The sequence below is a fragment of the Apis florea genome, unplaced genomic scaffold (genome assembly GCF_048593485.1).
Source record: "Apis florea isolate Af1SG1 unplaced genomic scaffold, ASM4859348v1 contig_3367_pilon, whole genome shotgun sequence".
NCBI lineage: Eukaryota > Metazoa > Arthropoda > Insecta > Hymenoptera > Apidae > Apis > Apis florea.
In genome coordinates, this window is record NW_028256746.1 from 2971514 (window position 1) to 2990000 (window position 18487).

At 25.1% G+C, this 18487-nt stretch overlaps 4 protein-coding genes across 8 annotated transcripts in view; 2 read left to right on the plus strand and 2 right to left on the minus strand.

Moving 5' to 3' along the window:
• Positions 1 to 8: 8 nt before the first annotated feature.
• On the minus strand, positions 9 to 2923 carry LOC100865470 (ATPase WRNIP1). Of its 3 annotated transcripts, XM_086911974.1 has the most exons (7): positions 2432 to 2923; positions 1944 to 2221; positions 1689 to 1877; positions 1333 to 1558; positions 748 to 1119; positions 430 to 651; positions 9 to 338 (listed from the first exon to the last, which is right to left on the minus strand). In XM_086911974.1, the coding sequence occupies exons 2-7, from the start codon at positions 2211 to 2213 to the stop codon at positions 241 to 243; spliced, it is 1377 nt and encodes a 458-aa protein (XP_086768100.1). In that variant the 5' UTR covers positions 2214 to 2221; positions 2432 to 2923; the 3' UTR covers positions 9 to 240. The 3 variants fall into 3 exon arrangements, with proteins under 3 accessions (XP_086768100.1, XP_086768098.1, XP_086768099.1); XM_086911972.1 differs by having other exon boundaries at positions 748 to 1558; XM_086911973.1 differs by having other exon boundaries at positions 748 to 1558; positions 2318 to 2492.
• On the plus strand, positions 2788 to 6493 carry rt (Protein O-mannosyltransferase rt). Its single transcript, XM_003695480.4, has 7 exons — positions 2788 to 2923; positions 3132 to 3307; positions 3512 to 3813; positions 3925 to 4099; positions 4170 to 5256; positions 5435 to 5736; positions 6081 to 6493. Exons 1-7 carry the CDS (start codon positions 2807 to 2809, stop codon positions 6265 to 6267), a joined length of 2346 nt encoding a protein of 781 aa, XP_003695528.1. The 5' UTR covers positions 2788 to 2806; the 3' UTR covers positions 6268 to 6493.
• A 626-nt stretch (positions 6494 to 7119) lies between these two features.
• LOC100871862 (uncharacterized) lies at positions 7120 to 9580 on the minus strand. The gene is made up of 5 exons (XM_031917803.2): positions 9269 to 9580; positions 8198 to 9150; positions 7770 to 8126; positions 7526 to 7699; positions 7120 to 7457 (listed from the first exon to the last, which is right to left on the minus strand). Exons 2-5 carry the CDS (start codon positions 9089 to 9091, stop codon positions 7278 to 7280), a joined length of 1605 nt encoding a protein of 534 aa, XP_031773663.1. The 5' UTR covers positions 9092 to 9150; positions 9269 to 9580; the 3' UTR covers positions 7120 to 7277.
• ROCK2 (Rho-associated, coiled-coil containing protein kinase 2) overlaps positions 9573 to 18487 on the plus strand; it is a 12798-nt gene continuing 3883 nt past the window's right edge. The window contains exons 1-12 of one of the 3 annotated variants that reach the window (XR_001112393.3): positions 9573 to 10054; positions 10942 to 11267; positions 11587 to 11747; positions 11826 to 12164; positions 12255 to 13388; positions 13462 to 13762; positions 14335 to 14750; positions 14831 to 15472; positions 15618 to 16028; positions 16127 to 16343; positions 16620 to 16924; positions 18260 to 18487. The exon at positions 18260 to 18487 is cut by the window's right edge and continues 3883 nt beyond it. Coding sequence is in view for 2 of the 3 variants with exons in the window: in XM_003695482.4 (XP_003695530.1) it covers positions 11087 to 11267; positions 11587 to 11747; positions 11826 to 12164; positions 12255 to 13388; positions 13462 to 13762; positions 14335 to 14750; positions 14831 to 15472; positions 15618 to 16028; positions 16127 to 16343; positions 16620 to 16842; positions 18260 to 18347 (4113 nt within the window). In the remaining variant the exon portion in view is untranslated. The remainder of the gene's footprint in view (positions 10055 to 10941; positions 11268 to 11586; positions 11748 to 11825; positions 12165 to 12254; positions 13389 to 13461; positions 13763 to 14334; positions 14751 to 14830; positions 15473 to 15617; positions 16029 to 16126; positions 16344 to 16619; positions 16925 to 18259) is intronic. The other 2 variants (XM_003695482.4, XM_012489016.3) reach the window with 2 other exon arrangements.

Sequence of the window (18487 nt, forward strand, 5' to 3'; positions counted from 1 at the left end):
TCATTTCATAATTGTGAAAGATTATATATTATATTAAATCAGATAAATATTATTTTATTAAAAACCTATTTTAATTCAATTACAAAACATTAAATTGTTAAAGCTATGCATTTTGATAATTAATCTTGCTTAAAAGATAATTTTTAAAATATACTCTATATTTCTTAATATTATAACTATATTATAATAGTTTATATATATTTTTTTTTTATTTAAGATATATGTATGCACATATATATTTTAATGATAATCAAAAAAATTTACATTTTCTAATCCTTCTGGCAAATAATTCAAACCTGATTTATTTTTGTGTTTCATGTTGTAACCTTTACTGTATCCTAAAATGAAAAGTGTACATAAAATATATTTCATTAATATATTTTAAATAGTAAAAATTTTATATAATAAGAAATAAAATGGATTGTTTACCTAAATTTTTCATAAGCTTTGTTGGAGCATTTCTTAAATGTAAAGGTACACCTGGTTGAGGTCCTTTATGTTCAGCTACTACTCTTTGAGCAGCTCTAAGTGCATCTTCCATCAATCTAGATTTTGGAGCTCTGGCTAAATATATTGTACATTGTGCTAAAAGGACATTACATTCAGACATTCCTATCATCTTACAGCCATGCATTGTATGTATAGCAATTTCTGAAAATTATTTTGCAAAATTATAGGTATTATTTATTCAATTTAAATCAAGTGATTTGAATTAAAATAGATAATTATTAATTATGAATTTGATACCAAGAGCTTTTGGATCTTCTAAACCAATATCTTCACATGCCATTCTAACTAATCTTCGTGCAATATAATTTGGATCTTCTCCACCTAATATCATTCTTGTTAACCAATAAAGAGAAGCATTTTCATCACTTGCTCTAACAGATTTATGTAAAGCTGAAATCATATCATAATGCTGATCACCTTTTTTATCATATAACATATGAGTTTTTTTAAGGCTTTCTTTAATATCATCTAATGTAATAGTCACAGGATCATTCTTCACAAAATCTTCATTGTTTGGTAATTTACATCGAACTGCTAATTCCAAACCACCTAATGCTATACGAGCATCACCATCAGAGGTTCCTGCCAACCATTCTATAGTTGGTTCATCTATAATAAATTTTGGTATTTGAGTGGTGTTTTCCGATATTTTATTTGAATTATGCACTATTCCTTCTAATGATATTACAGCTCTGCTTAATATACATATCAAATTAGATATATTTAATTTTTCTAAAACAATGACTCTACAGCGACTTAAAAGTGCTGAGTTTAAACTGAAAGAAGGATTTTCTGTTGTTGCACCAAGTAATGTAATAATACCAGATTCAACATGTGGTAAAAATACATCTTGTTGACTTTTATTAAAACGATGTATTTCATCCATGAAAACTACTGTACGTCTATTAAATTTTAATTCATTAGTAGCTATAGTTATTATTTCTTTTACTTCATTTACTCCAGCTATTGCTGCAGATAACTTAACATATCTTATTTTACCATTTGATTTAGTTTTACATATGTGAGCTATAACATTTGCCAAAGATGTCTGAAATTTATATAAAACTTTATATGTATATATATAAATTTTTGTATGTATAAAAAATATATATAAAAATATATTGTTTTATAAATAAAATTAACAAATTATATATAATTAAAAAATTATTTTACAATACCTTTCCACAACCAGGTGGACCCCACAAAATTATATTTGGTATTTCAAATTTATTTAATAATTGATAAAGAATAGTAGATGGTCCAAGAATGTGTAATTGTCCAATATATCCTGAAAGTGTTGTAGGTCTCATGCGTTCCGCAAGAGGTATATAATCATTTCCAAATAATTTTTTAATTTCTTTATCTGTCTAAAAATTACTATTATTAATTATCTATTAGGCATTCTTATATTTTTATTCAAAGAAAAAAATTACATTAATGTTAAATGAAGTTTTTGGTATCTGAGAATCTACATTTATTGATGATGATTCTATTAAAGTAGTTTTTTTTTTTACTAATCCCAAATCACTCTTTTTTGCTTTTGTATTATTTAATTTTACATATTTCCTTGCAGGGCTTTCATCCTTAAAAGATTCTTTGCTTGTTGATTCATTTAAGAATAAACATTTACTAACATGATTTTCTATTATTGTAGAAGAAAATTCTTCAGAACAGATAGGACAAGAAATTTTATCATTATCCATATCTTAATCTACAATAAAATAAATATATACTTAATAATTATAATTATAATAATAAAATATTTTAGAAATAAAGAAAATTAAATCCATAATTTATCGAATATTACATGATATATTGTTATTGAAATTATATTATTTCAAAAAAATTTTTAAATAATAAAATTTTTTTATATTTCAAAGAAATTTCTTTATTTTATAAATAAAGCAATGTATAAAATTACCACGCGATGCGCAGAAAGAATTCTCACAGGGATTTTCAGAGATAGTACCGTTATATTATATATACAATCATATAAATATAACCTGTGACTGTTCTTATTAATTTAATATCACATGTTTCCAATATTTTATTAGAATATTTAATATTTTCAATATTTTATATAACGGTAAGAATTTGAGATAATACTTTTTAGAAATTTAAATTTTCATAGACAAGATAGTGTTATGTTAAATCTATTCTTTGATGATGTGGGTCGACACTAGATCAAAGTAGTGGCTTGGTAACGTCTCTTTTGACTTTTCAAAATAATAGCAATTAAGGAAATAAAAATATCTCATACGGATTACAACAACATTTTAAACAACAAATTTATGCAATGATAGTTCGTCGAAGACGAAGGATATTAGATAACAAACAATCGCAGGTACAAAGCGCCAAGTTTGAGTATGAACATATTTCTACTAATTGCACTGAAAATGTTCAACGAGATGAGGTAAATAATTATATACTTTGTATATAATTTTTAACTTTATTTTAAATTTTTAAAAATTTTTTTTTTTTTGCTTTTCATCGATTCAAATTTATTTCTTATATTGAATATATAAATTTATATATAAATTTTTTCAATATATATATTATATATATATTCATACATTTTATATATTTAATATAGTTAATATAATTAAATTTTTTTTAAATAGAAAGATGAAATTGCTTCAAATACGATCGAAAAATTTAAAACAGTAGAAATACCAGTAAATACAACACTGAAAACTCGAATTAAAATTAGTCTAGAGATTGATTTAATTTCAGTTATTTTATTGGTAACTGGAATTGTTACTCGATTTTACCGTTTAGAAGAACCACGAAGTATAGTGTAAGTTATTTTATGTAAAATGAAATTTATTTTTTATATAATATATTATATAATATATATAAATTAATTATATATAATTATAATATACATATGATTTCGAAAATTTTATTATTATAATTTTATAATTATATTTATTAATTATTTATTTTTTAATTAAAATAATTATAAATTATAAACATTAATTATAAATATTATTTGAAACAGGTTTGATGAATTACATTATGGAAAATATGTAGGGCTTTATATGAAAAAAACATTCTTTTTTGATTCACATCCTCCTTTAGGAAAACAACTTATTTCTGCAGCAGCGTATATAGCTGGTTTCGATGGTCAATTTAAATTTGATAGAATAGGCAGTCCTTATTCGGATATTGTACCTCTATTCGCATTACGATTAGTGCCGGCATTATGCGGCAGTCTATTAATTCCCACAGCTTATCATTTAATTTTGGAATTAGGCCTAAAACAATGGACTGCTACTTTAGCGGGAACTTTATTATTATTCGGTAATTTATTATATTATATTATATTTTTATTATTTATTAGAACATTTAATATACACATATATATACGCGTATATACTATTTTAATAATATATACTTTTATTATCATTTTAGATAATGCTTTGTTAACTCAATCTAGATTTATTTTAATGGAAAGTATTTTAATGCAATTTTCATTATTTGGATTAATATGCATTATGAAATTTAGAAAAATAATGGATCAACCAACAAATTTATCTTGGTGGCTGTGGTTAATTTTAGGAATTGCAAATTTAACATGTGCATTATGGTATAAGTTAAAAAATTTATGTATATATTTTTAATAAATTTATTTTAAATTTAATATAAATTTTTTTCAGTGTCAAATATGTTGGATTATATTCATTGATTCTATCATTATTTTTAATTGCTTATGATTATTGGAATTTAATACCGAGAAAAACTTTATCTAATACAGTATTATGCATTCATCTTATAATAAGAATTTTTGTAATATTAAGTATCATTTGTATTATATATTTGACTGTGTTTTATATACATTTAACAACACTTTCTAAAGCTGGACCACATGATTCAGTAATGACAAGTGCTTTTCAAGCAAGTTTAGATGGTGGTTTAGCTAGCATTACAAAAGGTCAACCTCTAGAAGTTACACATGGATCACAGATTACTTTAAGACATACATATGGAAGAGCTTGCTGGCTTCATAGTCATAATCATATGTATCCATTAAGATATCCAGATGGAAGAGGTAGTTCTCATCAACAACAAGTTACTTGTTACTCATTTAAAGATGTTAACAATTGGTGGATTGTAAAAAAACCAGAAAGAAATGATTTAGTTGTTACAAAACCTAGTGAACCAATAAAGCATGGTGATATAATACAATTAGTACATGGAATTACAAGTCGAGCATTAAATTCACATGATGTTGCTGCTCCAATGACACCTCAGAGTCAAGAAGTATCTTGTTATATTGATTATAATGTATCTATGCCTGCTCAAAATTTTTGGAAAGTGGAAATTAGTAATAAAGATAGTACTGGTGATGTTTGGCATGCAATTCAAAGTCAAATACGATTGATACATGTAAATACAGATTATGCATTAAAATTTAGTGGAAGACAATTGCCTGATTGGGGTTTCAATCAGCATGAAATAGTTGCAGATAGATTAATAGATCAAACAGATTCCATATGGAATGTTGAAGAACATAGATATACTAAAAGTGAAGATCAAAAACAAAGAGAAAGAGAGTTGATTAATGCTGAAATGATTCCATTACAAGCTACTACTTTGAATTTTTGGGAGAAATTTATAGAATTACAATTAAAAATGCTCTTTAGTGGTCAAGAAGGACAAAATAGTCACATGTATTCTAGTGATCCCTTAGATTGGCCATTAATGTCTAGAGGAATTGCATATTGGGTTTCCAATGATAGTAATGTAAATATATATATAATTATAATAATTTGTGAAGAAAAAATTTATATACATATAATAATTTATTACATATATATAAAAATTCTTCACAAATTATTATTTATATTAATATTTTAATATTTTATTATAAATATTCATAGACATTAATTAATATTGATATATTTGTTGATTCTTTTGATAGGCTCAAGTACATCTTTTAGGAAATATAGCAATTTGGTATTCTGGCACAATATGTATAATTATATATTCATTTCTTTTAATATTTTATATTTTAAGACGAAGACGAATGTGTTTTGATATTACACGCGAAGAATGGAACAAATTTTCTAATATTGGAAGTATCTTATTAACTGGATATTTGTTACACTTTTTACCTTTTATATTTGTTGAAAGAACTCTATTTCTTCATCATTATTTACCGGCATTCATCTTTAAATTATTGCTTACAGCAGCAACAATAGAACATCTGTATTATCTTATTAGGTATGTTGAAAAATAGTCATTTTTCTCTTATTATTATTACTTATTTAATAGAATAATAAAATAATTAAAAAAAAAATTTATTTTATATACATTTTTTCGGAAAATATAAATATATAGTATTTGCTTTTTTAGTGAAGACATAATTTGATAGTTTTTAATATATTTCAAAATATTAAAATTAAAAAATCGAAATATATGAAAAGTTTTGTGAATTTTTTATTAGAGAGAATTTATGATTTCCTTTAAAAAAGAAATCATTTAATCAGTTATATAAATTTATTGCAATATTGATTCTTATATATTTTATATACTGTATAAAGATCAAATCAATATTTTATTTTCAGAATTCGATATCAGCACAATTTTTTAATGTATATATTAAAATTTGGTATTATTACATGGTTAATTTTTGTCATTTATGTATTTAAAAAATTTAGTGTTCTTAGTTATGGTACAACTAATTTGAGTGCCAAGGAAATTTTAAAATTAAGATGGAAAGACACATGGGATTTTATTATACATAAAACATAATAGACAATCAAAAACGCAGAATTTTTTTAAAATATAAATTTACAAAATTATTATTTGCTTGTATTAAAAGTTATTTAATTATATCATACATTTTGTATCGACAATGTATAAATTTTAATAATTTTAGTAATTGTAAGAACATTGTCCAATGTTCAAGACACAAATTTAATTAATCTAGATGTATTATTTTCTTATTTTTTTATTTTATAAAAAATATATTACTATATAGACTGATTATATTTTATAAAAGTTTATATATATATATATATATATATATATATATATAATAAGAAAATAAATAGAAAAAAAATTTAATATTTATATTAATTATATAATTGTTATAAAATCTATATAGAAAATATATATTCTATATTTAAAACAAGTTATACATATTGATGTATCAAAATATGAAAATATTAAAAAAAAACAATTACAAAATTTAAACGAAATAAATAAAAATTTTTTACATAAATTTTGTTAATTCTTTTTGATATATATTTAAGAAATATGCAACTTTTCTTATGTTTATATTTACAATTAAAATAAAAAAATAACACAAACAAATGACGTTTTATATATTATTAATATAGCCATATCTTTACTTCAATTTTCAATTATTTTTTTATAACATTTTGTACAATAACAATTTCTTAAAAATTATAACTTGATTAATACAACAAAAGTAATTTTAAAATAAACAAAAACATATTAATGTATAATCTATTAATTAAAAATTTCAATTTTTAAAGTCAGACTTTTTTTTATATAATAAAAACGTTAACATTTAACATTTATACAAATTAAAAGAATTGTTTTATACAAATTAAATTCTATAACTAGAACCAATGAATATACTTTTGTACAGTTTTTAATGATAGCACCGACATAATTTAAAAAATATAATAATACATCAGAAGTATAAAACAGAATAACATATACTATTTCATCATTAAAATTTAAAATACGTATTTAAATTCATTTTTTTATGTAAGCCATTTTTATTATTGGTATTACATATTATTGGTATCATGATGTGTAAAAACTATAGATCGAATGAGACCATCTCGTACATTATCTGTACTATTACCAACACGGAATGAAAAGGATACAGAATCACAGGTCATATTTTGGGTACAAACTCCTATTGGATACTTGCCACGTGCATTAAATACTACTCCAACTCGATAAACCTAGAATTAAAAAATAATTAAAAAATTTTCATTTTACAATAATTTAAAATAATTATTTTAATCTATACCCTATTCTTTAAAATATAAACAGCTCGATTAAACGTAATTTCCACAAGAGTATTCATTTTTACTTTCGTAGAAAAATGGGTATAAGTTAACCGAGTATTATCTGAATCGAGAAGATGAGCATATAAAACTTCGGTATATGAAACGCTATCAATACGATAAATATTGTCGTTAATCTGTAATAAAAATATATGGCATTTAATATAAAACCTAAATATTATGTATCTTTAATATTACTTAACTTACTTGTGTAGGTACTTGCACACCCAATACCCAAATATTTTTGTCTACACTAAATGTTACAGAACATTCTAATACATTTGTATTAACACATTTTGTTATAATACTATTTCGAGGTAAAGATCTTAAGCAATATTGTTTTGTTAATTCTCTCATAGCACTTTCAATTACAACAGGAGATGAATTATTCATAGATAAATTTTCAGCATCCTTTCTTGCTTCCATTATTGGCAATGCATTTGATAATGTACCACTAGATTCAGCTTCATTGATAGATACAGGTTGATCATATGAAGACCAATAGTGTGGCATAAATGATTTAAAATATGGATCAACTGGTTTATAACATGGATTAACTGACCTCTACAAAATATAATTTTATGAAAGGTACTGAAAATTCAAAAATTATGTTATACAATATTTATTCAACTTACAAGTGAACAAGTTATATGTGTAATTGGAGGTTTGCATATATTAATTCTACTATGTGAATTAGTTGAAAATCCTTCAGGCATAGGTGCTTTATTCCCAGTACATAATGTATTCATGAGTATTGCAAAAGTTTCATCTTGAGTAAGCAATGGTGACATTCCTGGCCCTTCTGCAAATTCCTGAGCACTTAAACTTAAAAATCTAATTTTTGATAATGCATTACCAATTACTGACTTTAAAGACTTTCCATCATTAGGATCAAGAGATTTTCTTGTGCATTCAGCTTTTGCCCAACGTTCCACTGCAATAAATAATTCCACTTCAGAGTTTATTTGTAAATCTTCTTGTTCTAACACTGTTAATAGTGTTTCTAATTCAACTTCTTCCCAATTAGGTTCTCTTAAAACTTCATTTGTCCTTGTGCAAATAATTTCAAGACACTTTTCCATCAATGTACGTTCATCAAATAATCTAGCAAATTCATATGCTCTGCAAGCTGTTTTTGGAGACACATCAGAACATAGATATTTTGTACATTCTTTTATCAAAGGAGGAAGCATGTATTTTTTGGCACAATAACATAATTCACAGGCTAGTTCAAAAGAATTTAAATCAACTCGATCTGTATATATGTATTCCAATAGAGCTTTAAAAGCTTCTGGTTGAACATCTTCAATAGATATCAAATCATTTTTTTCTGCCATACCCCCAAAAAACATAGCTTCAAAAACAGGACTAGACATAGCTAAAAATAATTTATGTCCTTTTAATGTTTGTTGATGGGGTTCTTGACCAACTACAAATTTGCAGTCAGACCATTGTCCTGTTTCTAATAAATATTGAGTACGTTCTAAAAGTTTTTGTTTGTTGATCTGCCAATCACAGGGCAGATCCATCTCTGCACAATTCAGAGTATAAGATTAAATAGAAATCACGCAATTATGCGTTGATGAAACTGTAATAATAAAGATAAGAATAGAAAAAAATAAAAGAAAAACAAGTTATAAGAAAAGACTTAAATATTAAAAAAAAAAGCAATACTTTAATATAATAAGCTTAATTATTATACATACCTATCTATTTATGTATTATCGCTATAAATATAAAATATGATATAAACAGTGCTAAAAAAATTCGTAAAACTATTCAATGTACATCAAAATACGCGCGGGAAAACTAAGTATTTTTCCATATTACAGAACTGTATAATGCATTATATAGTCTTAAATCATGTAATTTATTCAGAATTGCAATTCTGAGAACGGTTTTCAGATTAACTATAGAAATTCTAGATTATAAGTAGATAGCACAAGTGCAAAAACCTGTATCTTACTTAGTGCGTCGAATACTACGCCATCTTAGTTATGCTTTTAATCCATTATATCGTTTTTCCGAAGTCGTTGATGCTCCATCTCAATGATTTTTAATATAGTTTTGGATAATACGTGAAACTTTTTGAGTTTTATTTGATTCAAATAAATATATATGTATGAAGGAAGGGTAATATTTATGTTGTCAATTTTGAAACAACGAACATTTAAATGGTGTCAAGAACAGTGCAAATAACCAAAAATCTCATCAAAAATATTAATTTATTTTCAAATTAAATAATGTGAAAATTTGAATCTATTAATTTTTCTAAATAAAAATTGAGGATCATCGTGTGTGGATCAAAAAATGAATTGAATTATTTTAAGTTTTCTGCGAATTTTCATTTGATGACCGTTGTGAGTTTTTCCAATGGCGCATGCACGGCTCAGCTGTGTGCAATCGCGACCAATTTACGTAGAAAAATAATGTATTTTATAGTATTTTTATTCAATTAGACGAAGTACTGGACACGGTATTCGTGATATTAGGTACGTTAGAATGAATTTTCTTCTGACATTAATTAATCGATGATGAAAAACACGGAATATTTAGAAAATCTTTTATGACGGATTCAGAAGTACCTGCATGAGATCCACCTTACCTCTACAAGCTTCTTGACAGACTTCTTCGAATTGTCACTTCATGAATTTTTTATTTTTCATTAAAATATTGAAAAGAAAATATCAAGTTGTTTAGTAAATTTTACAATTTGCATTTATATTATAAAAATTTCTTCGCGAAAATAATAAGATGAACATAAAAAATTTTGTTTGCGTTAATGAAAAAAATAAATGTTAATTTAAAAAATATTATTTTTACAAATAATTGAATATTTATTTTTTATAAATCATTCGATATAATCACTATTTCTTAATAAATAATGTTTTGTTGTATATAAATTATGTTGAGTCATCATATATTGTATTTTGTAGTATTTTTCCATAAATTTTTATGCATTTTAAATATAAATGTGTATTATTTAATTTTTTTATTTTTTTTTAAAGTTATGTCTGAAAGTGATATTTTATTAAATTTTTACTTTGTGTCATTTTAATATAAGATATTTGTTTAATTTTATAATATTATAATTTTGATTTTACTAATATATATAGTTTAATATATATATATATATATATATATTAATGCATAATTGCTTATATATAAGATATAATATATAAGACATAATATTATAAATTTATTATTGAATTATTCCAAAAATTATATTAAATTATTGATAATTATGTTTAGATATTTATATAATAAGTTTATAGTATTTATAATCTTTATAAATCTTTATAAGAACAATAATTACATGTTATCATTTATATCTAAATATTTTTAAAAAGAATATATCAGTATTGTTTTATTATTTTAGGAAACATGGACTGCCCATTTAATATTGCTACAGTGCATAATTTTTGCTCATATTACATGTAGCTTTTTGTTTTACATTGTTTTTGATGCATCAAAAAGAAAACTACATTTTTGAAGGAAATTATTCTTAGCTTGTAATAGAAGAAATGGATGTAATACGAGATGAAGACAGGCGCAGGCGCCTGAGGGTGCTGGAAGAACGTATAAAAGATCCAAGAAGCATTACAAATATTGATTGCTTATTGGATACAGTCCAAGCCCTGGTGGCAGATTGTGATCACCCCAGCGTTAAACGTATGAAAAATATAGAAGCATATATGAATAGATGTAAGTATTTAATTTTTTTATTATTATAAAATAATATTTATATTAAATAACATTGTATTAAATATACTAGATATTTTATTATTTTATTATAAAGCTTATATTTCTAAAAATTTAAGAATTTTATCATTAAAAAATAAATTATATTAAAATAATGAAGTAATATAATTAATTTTTTTTCATTTAAAATATTTTAAAAAATATTAATGTACTTGATTATATATTAATAATGCCATATTATTATTTATATTAATTTTTCAAAATTTAATAATAGTAAAATAGTAAAATTATAGTAAATTAAAATTAACAAATATATTTTCAGATGACTCAGTAGCTCAAGATATTTGTAAAATGCGAATGCGTACAGATGATTTCACTTTAATAAAAGTAATAGGTCGTGGGGCATTTGGGGAAGTACAGTTAGTGCGACATAAATCTACACAAAAAGTATATGCTATGAAATTACTCAGTAAATTTGAAATGGTAAAAAATATATCAATTATATTATAAATAGGTTGATCTTTCTATATATATATTACATTTTGTTTTTATGTATTTTAGATCAAACGATCAGATTCAGCATTTTTTTGGGAAGAACGTGATATAATGGCACATGCCAATTCACAGTGGATAGTTCAACTTCATTTTGCATTTCAAGATCAAAAATATCTATATATGGTAATGGATTACATGCCAGGTGGTGATTTAGTGAATTTAATGTCAAATTATGATGTACCAGAAAAATGGGCAAAATTTTATTGCGCAGAAGTGGTGCTTGCATTAGATGCAATACATCTTATGGGATTTGTTCATAGAGATGTAAAACCAGATAATATGTTACTTGATAAGCATGGTCACTTAAAACTTGCAGATTTTGGCACTTGTATGAGAATGGATGTTGTATGTATATTTTCTGTAATATTTATTATCAAATTTAAATAAAAACATATAAAAGTAACATATAAAAATATTCAATCATATGTTTTTTAGGATGGTCTTGTTCGATCTGATACTGCAGTAGGTACACCTGATTATATATCACCTGAAGTACTTCAATCTCAAGGTGGTGAAGGTGTATATGGAAGAGAATGCGATTGGTGGTCAGTTGGTGTATTTTTGTATGAAATGCTTGTTGGTGATACTCCATTTTATGCAGATTCATTAGTTGGAACATATTCAAAAATCATGGATCATAGAAATTCATTACATTTTCCGCAAGAAGTTGATATCTCTCACTCTGCCAAGAATTTGATATGTGGTTTCCTTACGGATAGAACTAAACGTTTGGGCAGAAATGGTGTGGAAGAAATAAAAAATCATTTATTCTTTAAAAACGATCAATGGACATTTGAAAATTTACGAGAATGTGTGCCTCCTGTCGTGCCAGAACTTTCTGGTGATGATGATACTAGCAATTTTGAAGATGTTGATAAAGAAGATGGACCAGAAGAAAGTTTTCCAGTACCAAAAGCATTTTCGGGAAATCATTTACCTTTTATTGGTTTTACATATTCAGGAGATTATCAATTATTAGCTTTTAATGGGAAAGAATCAGTAGATGGATTAGAAAATCATATCAATAATGGTACAAGCGACGATATAAAAATTTCTCAATTAGAAAATTTATTGGATAAAGAAAAAAGGCAAGTAGAATCTTTAGAATCAAGGCAAAAAGCTTTGACAACACAATTGGAAGTTATGACACGTCGAGAAACTGAATTACGTGAAGAAATAGGTAGAGCTGACAAAGAATTAACTTTGTTAAGACATAATTATAAAGAAGCACAACGTAGGGTAGAACATGAAATTGAATCACGTAGAAAAGCAGAATCATTATTTGTAGAATTGAAAAAGAAGTTTGATGAAGAACAGACAAAAAGAGCACGCGATGCAAGTAATTCACAACAAACTTCTGAACGTGTAACTAGTTTAGAAAAACAAATTAAAGAAATGCAATCGAAATTAGAAAGAGAAACGGAAACAGTTACAAGATTACGGAAACAAGCTACGGAAATTACTGTCGCTCGTCAAGCTGCAGAACAAATGGCAAATGAATTACAAGTGGCAAGAGCACAATTACAAGCGCAACGAGACAATTTACAACAGGAAGTGGTTACATTACAAGTAAGTTTTTATATTTAAAAAAAAATAATTATATTTTAATGATAAAATTATCTTCTAATATATAATTCTATAGGGACAATTGTCGAAAGAACGTAGTTCTCGATCACAAGCATCATCGCTAACTGCTGAATTAGAAAGTCGTCTCTCTGCTCTTCATCTCGAACTTGAACACAGCCGAGAAAAAGAGGAAAAAGCAATCATGGATAACAGACAATTAACTGAAAAAATTTCAGCATTGGAAAAAGAAGCTGCAAGCTTAACCCTTGAATTGAAAGCTGCTCAAGCTAGATACAATCAGGAAGTTGTAGCTCATCAAGAAACAGAACGTTCACGTATATTATCCAAAGAAGAAGCTAATTTAGAAGTTGTCAAGGGTAATTTTATTCATTCTTTATTTAACTTCAATATTATTTTTTAAAAGTTTTATATTTTTATCTGATAAACATCTATCAGAATGAAAGAAATATTATTAAACTATTAAACTATTTAAATTTTATTTTTATTTTTTTAATTTTATTTTTTCTATATATAAAATATATATTAATATATAATAATATATTAATAATATATAATATATTTAATAATATATATTATATATTAATGCTACATATACTGCATATACTATTAATATTATTTATACTATTATATATTAATATTACATTGAATTGCAATTTGATCAATTAATTAATATGCATGTTTTAAAAATTTCAATTATCGAAAATTACATTGTATTTATATTTACTTACATCTTAACTATATCTATAAATATATATAAATATAATTATTTTGTTTTATGCTTAATCTATTTTATTATTAATTGCAATTTTAAAAATTTTGGAATGTTTGCTCTCGATGATATTTATTATATTTAAGTATGTATATTATTATATTTAAATTCATTTACTTATTGTTTAATGTGTTTATACAATTAATGTAAAATTAACAGCATTACAAGCAAAATTAAATGAAGAGAAAAGTGGAAGACAACGTGCTGAATTGCTTGCACAAGAAAAGGAAAGACAAACTTCTATGCTTTCTGTGGATTATCGGCAGATACAACAACGATTACAGAAACTAGAGGGTGAGCACAGGCAAGAGATGGAAAAAGTAAAAGTGCTACAGGGTCAGGTTGAACAAGAACAGCAAAAAAGAAACGTTCTGCAGACTGACTTGGCTCAGCAATCATCCGAAGCAGGACGTTTACGTGCTAGGGAACAGCAATTAGTCGGTGAAGTTGCTCAATTAAGGGAAGCGAAACGACAAATAGAAGAGGAATTACATCATTTAAAAACTCAAAGAAATGTAGATCAATTACAAACTAAAGAATTACAAGAACAATTAGAAGCAGAAGCTTACTTTTCGGTGAATTCACATGCAATATAAATTATTGTTATTATTTTTTTTCAATGTAATTATTATAAATTTTTATTGATTATTTTCAGACACTTTATAAAACACAAACTCAAGAACTTCGAGAGGAACTTGATGAAAAAATACGATTACAGCAAGAATTGGAGGAAGAACGTAGTTCTTTGGTACATCAATTACAGTTATCTCTAGCAAGAGGAGATAGTGAAGCTTTGGCAAGATCAATAGCTGAAGAAACTGTTGCAGATCTCGAAAAAGAACGAACGATGAAAGAATTAGAATATAAAGATGGAGTAACTAAACATCATCAAGAATTAAATGCAAAAGAACAAATTATAAATCGGCTTAAAGATAGTGAAAGTGAACTCAAGAAAAATGTTGATCAATATCTCAAAGAAAAAGAAGATTTAAATAAACGGTTTAAAGAATTGCAAGATCAACTTTCTAAGGCACAATCTAATGCAGAGGAAATAGAAAAACTCAGCAGTAAATTAAAAACTGAACAACTATTGAAACAACAAGCAGTTAATAAATTAGCAGAGATTATGAATAGAAAAGATTTATCTTCAAGCGGTAAATCTAAGAATAAAGCATCTGCAGCAGATTTAAGAAAGAAGGAAAAAGATTGTAGGCGTTTGCAACAGGAGCTTACTCAGGAAAGAGAGAAATATGGACAATTGGCAGCTAAATGGCAAAAAGATTTACAAGATTTACAAGTAAGTGGAATATCATATATTTTCAATTTTGCACAAATATTTGTATTATTTTTAATATTTATTATTAATTATTATTATTATTTATTAACATTTTTAATTAGTTTATTGTAATGGTATTATTTATCAATTTTATTATATTTTTTAGGCTCAATTGGTGGAAGAAAATCAAGCAAAATTGAGATTGCAAATGGAACTTGACTCAAAAGATTCTGAAATAGAAACCTTACAAATGAAGATTGCTTCACTCAATTCAGAAACAGCTAGTGTTTCGTCTGTAGAAAACGACGGAGAGGATTCTGTTTTATCAGAACATGGAACCATGCGATTAGAAGGTTGGTTAAATGTGCCAAATAAACAGAATATTAAAAGGCACGGATGGAAGAAACAATACGTTGTCGTCTCTTCAAAGAAAATAATATTTTATAATAGCGAAAATGATAAATTAAATGCTGATCCAGTATTGATATTGGATTTAAATAAAGTCTTCCACGTTAGATCTGTTACGCAAGGTGATGTCATCCGAGCCGATGCCAAAGATATTCCGAGGATTTTTCAAGTAAATAAAATATTTAATAATTATATTTACACTAATTAGATTTATATATTGCACATTTAATATATACAATTACATTCCTTTTTTTTTTTTGTTTATAGTTATTATATGCTGGCGAAGGCGAAGCAAGACGTCCTGGTGATGAAGGAAATACACTGCCTGGAGTGGAATTGCCACAACTTACTGACAAACCAGGCACGCAATCATTAAAAGGTCATGAATTTGTATCAATATCGTATCACATGCCAACTACTTGTGAGGTATGCTCAAAACAACTATGGCATATGTTTCGACCACCGCCAGCTCTCGAGTGTCGACGTAAGTATGAAATAAAATAAAAAATATTTCGTTTAATGAATTTTTATATGTTATTTTTATCCGTTTTTTTCTAACATTGAATGCATTGTTTGAATTTTATTTCATTTTACTGTAATATAAATTATAATGATATGAATTGAAAGTATATATGATCAACGTTTATAAAACTTATAAATATTAAAAATGATTAAAATCATTAAATTTTTATACTTAATATTAATTTTTATTAATTTTCACTTTAATACTTTAATATCAAATTATTATATTTGTATATAGGATGTCGTATAAAAGTACATAAGGAGCATTTGGACAAAAAGGAGGATGCCATAGCACCGTGTAAATTACATTATGATCCAAATAGCGCTCGCGAACTATTAATTTTGGCTGGTAGTCCTGATGAACAAAAATATTGGGTCGCAAGACTGTCTAGACGTGTACAAAAATGTGGCTACAAGGCGAACTCGCACGTCGATGGTACGGGACAGCGTGTCTCGCCAAGGTAGCGTAGCCGTGCGACTCAACGTAACTGGAGACTAAGTAGCTCTCTTATATTGTGGCATCGCATGATTGGGTGTAGCGAGGTTAGAGTCGTTTGATTTTTCTTGCACTCTCATATTTTTACAAAGAATCTTTCGGTTTTTCATCAATCATGAAAAAGACACCATTGGTAGTGTTCCGTAAGTGCATTCTACTTATAGAAATGGAAAATTATATAATGAAATACTATTATTAGTTATGCTTTAGATCGCCTTTATATATATATATATATATATATATAAATTTAGAAGTATATTTCAAAAATATTTAAGCTTAAACGTGTTGTGTATTCATTTTCATATTCTGAAAAATTTAAATATTAACATATTTGCTTTATTTCATATAAATATATCAAAATTATAAATATATATAAATATAAAGTAATAAAATCATAAATATCGTTCGATAGATCGAGTTAATATTTTTTGATTCTTATTAATGAACGTTGAATTGCTTGACTTTTGTTTGATTTTGTTTATAATTAGAATGGAACATTGTTAATCAATTTAGATTATTATTTGCATGTGCTTAAATATTATATTTTTTCACTTTATTGAAATGAAAATGATTATTTGTTTACTTTATGACTTTTTTATAATCTTAAAATAGCAAATATATTTTCCAATAATTAAATATATGATATTGTCTTAATTTGTTCATCGTTAGCAACAAATAAGATCAAAAATATGCATTAAAATTAACATAGAAATATATTTTATAATATTCATTATAATTTTATTTATATTTTCTTTTTATAATAATCTAACAATATTTTACTATACATAAATAATTTTATAACAATCTAACAAAGAATCATAATCGATCAATCGTTCGAAATTTTTAGTAATCGAATATCTGTTTCTTTCATAAATCGAAATCATTTTTATGTCATAATAAGTGAATATAAATAGATTTTTTCAAAACTTGCATGGTAATAATTACGATATATAGAATGATAAAATATATTTCATATCATGCACGGCAGATATTAGGCTTGAATTTATATATATAAAGTTTACTTTTAATATCAAATTATGTAGTAAAAAATTTTTTATTTAAATATTATAAAATAAGATCCAAAAATTTTAAAAGTAAACTTTGTAAATATAAGTATAAATCAACAAAATTACGATAAAATTACAAATGCTTTTTCTTATCAAAATGGGGCTTTGACATTTCTACTATCTCTTATATATAAAAACTGCTATTTTGCTTTTGAAGCTTTTATTCGTGTTTTTTTTTTTTTTTTTTTTTTTTTTTTTTGTATTAGTCTTATATTCGTGATGTTTCTTGAAAAATACAATATTAATAAATCTTCAAATGTTGAATTTCATTAATAATGATATATATATATGTATATATATATATATATATTTCAGAGAATCTACGAGATCCACCTTGAAGCCATATTTATCAGTGCAACAACGATCCGCAACTCTACCAGCAAATGCCAGTATGGGCAAGTGACCTTAGCTAGCATCGATAACACTCGATTGGAATTCGTTATTTCGACACCTTTCCTAATCGATTAATTTAAACATATAAATTCGATCAGTTGCTCAGATAAATGATTTATAAGAGGATCTAAATGTGTAAAAATAATTTTC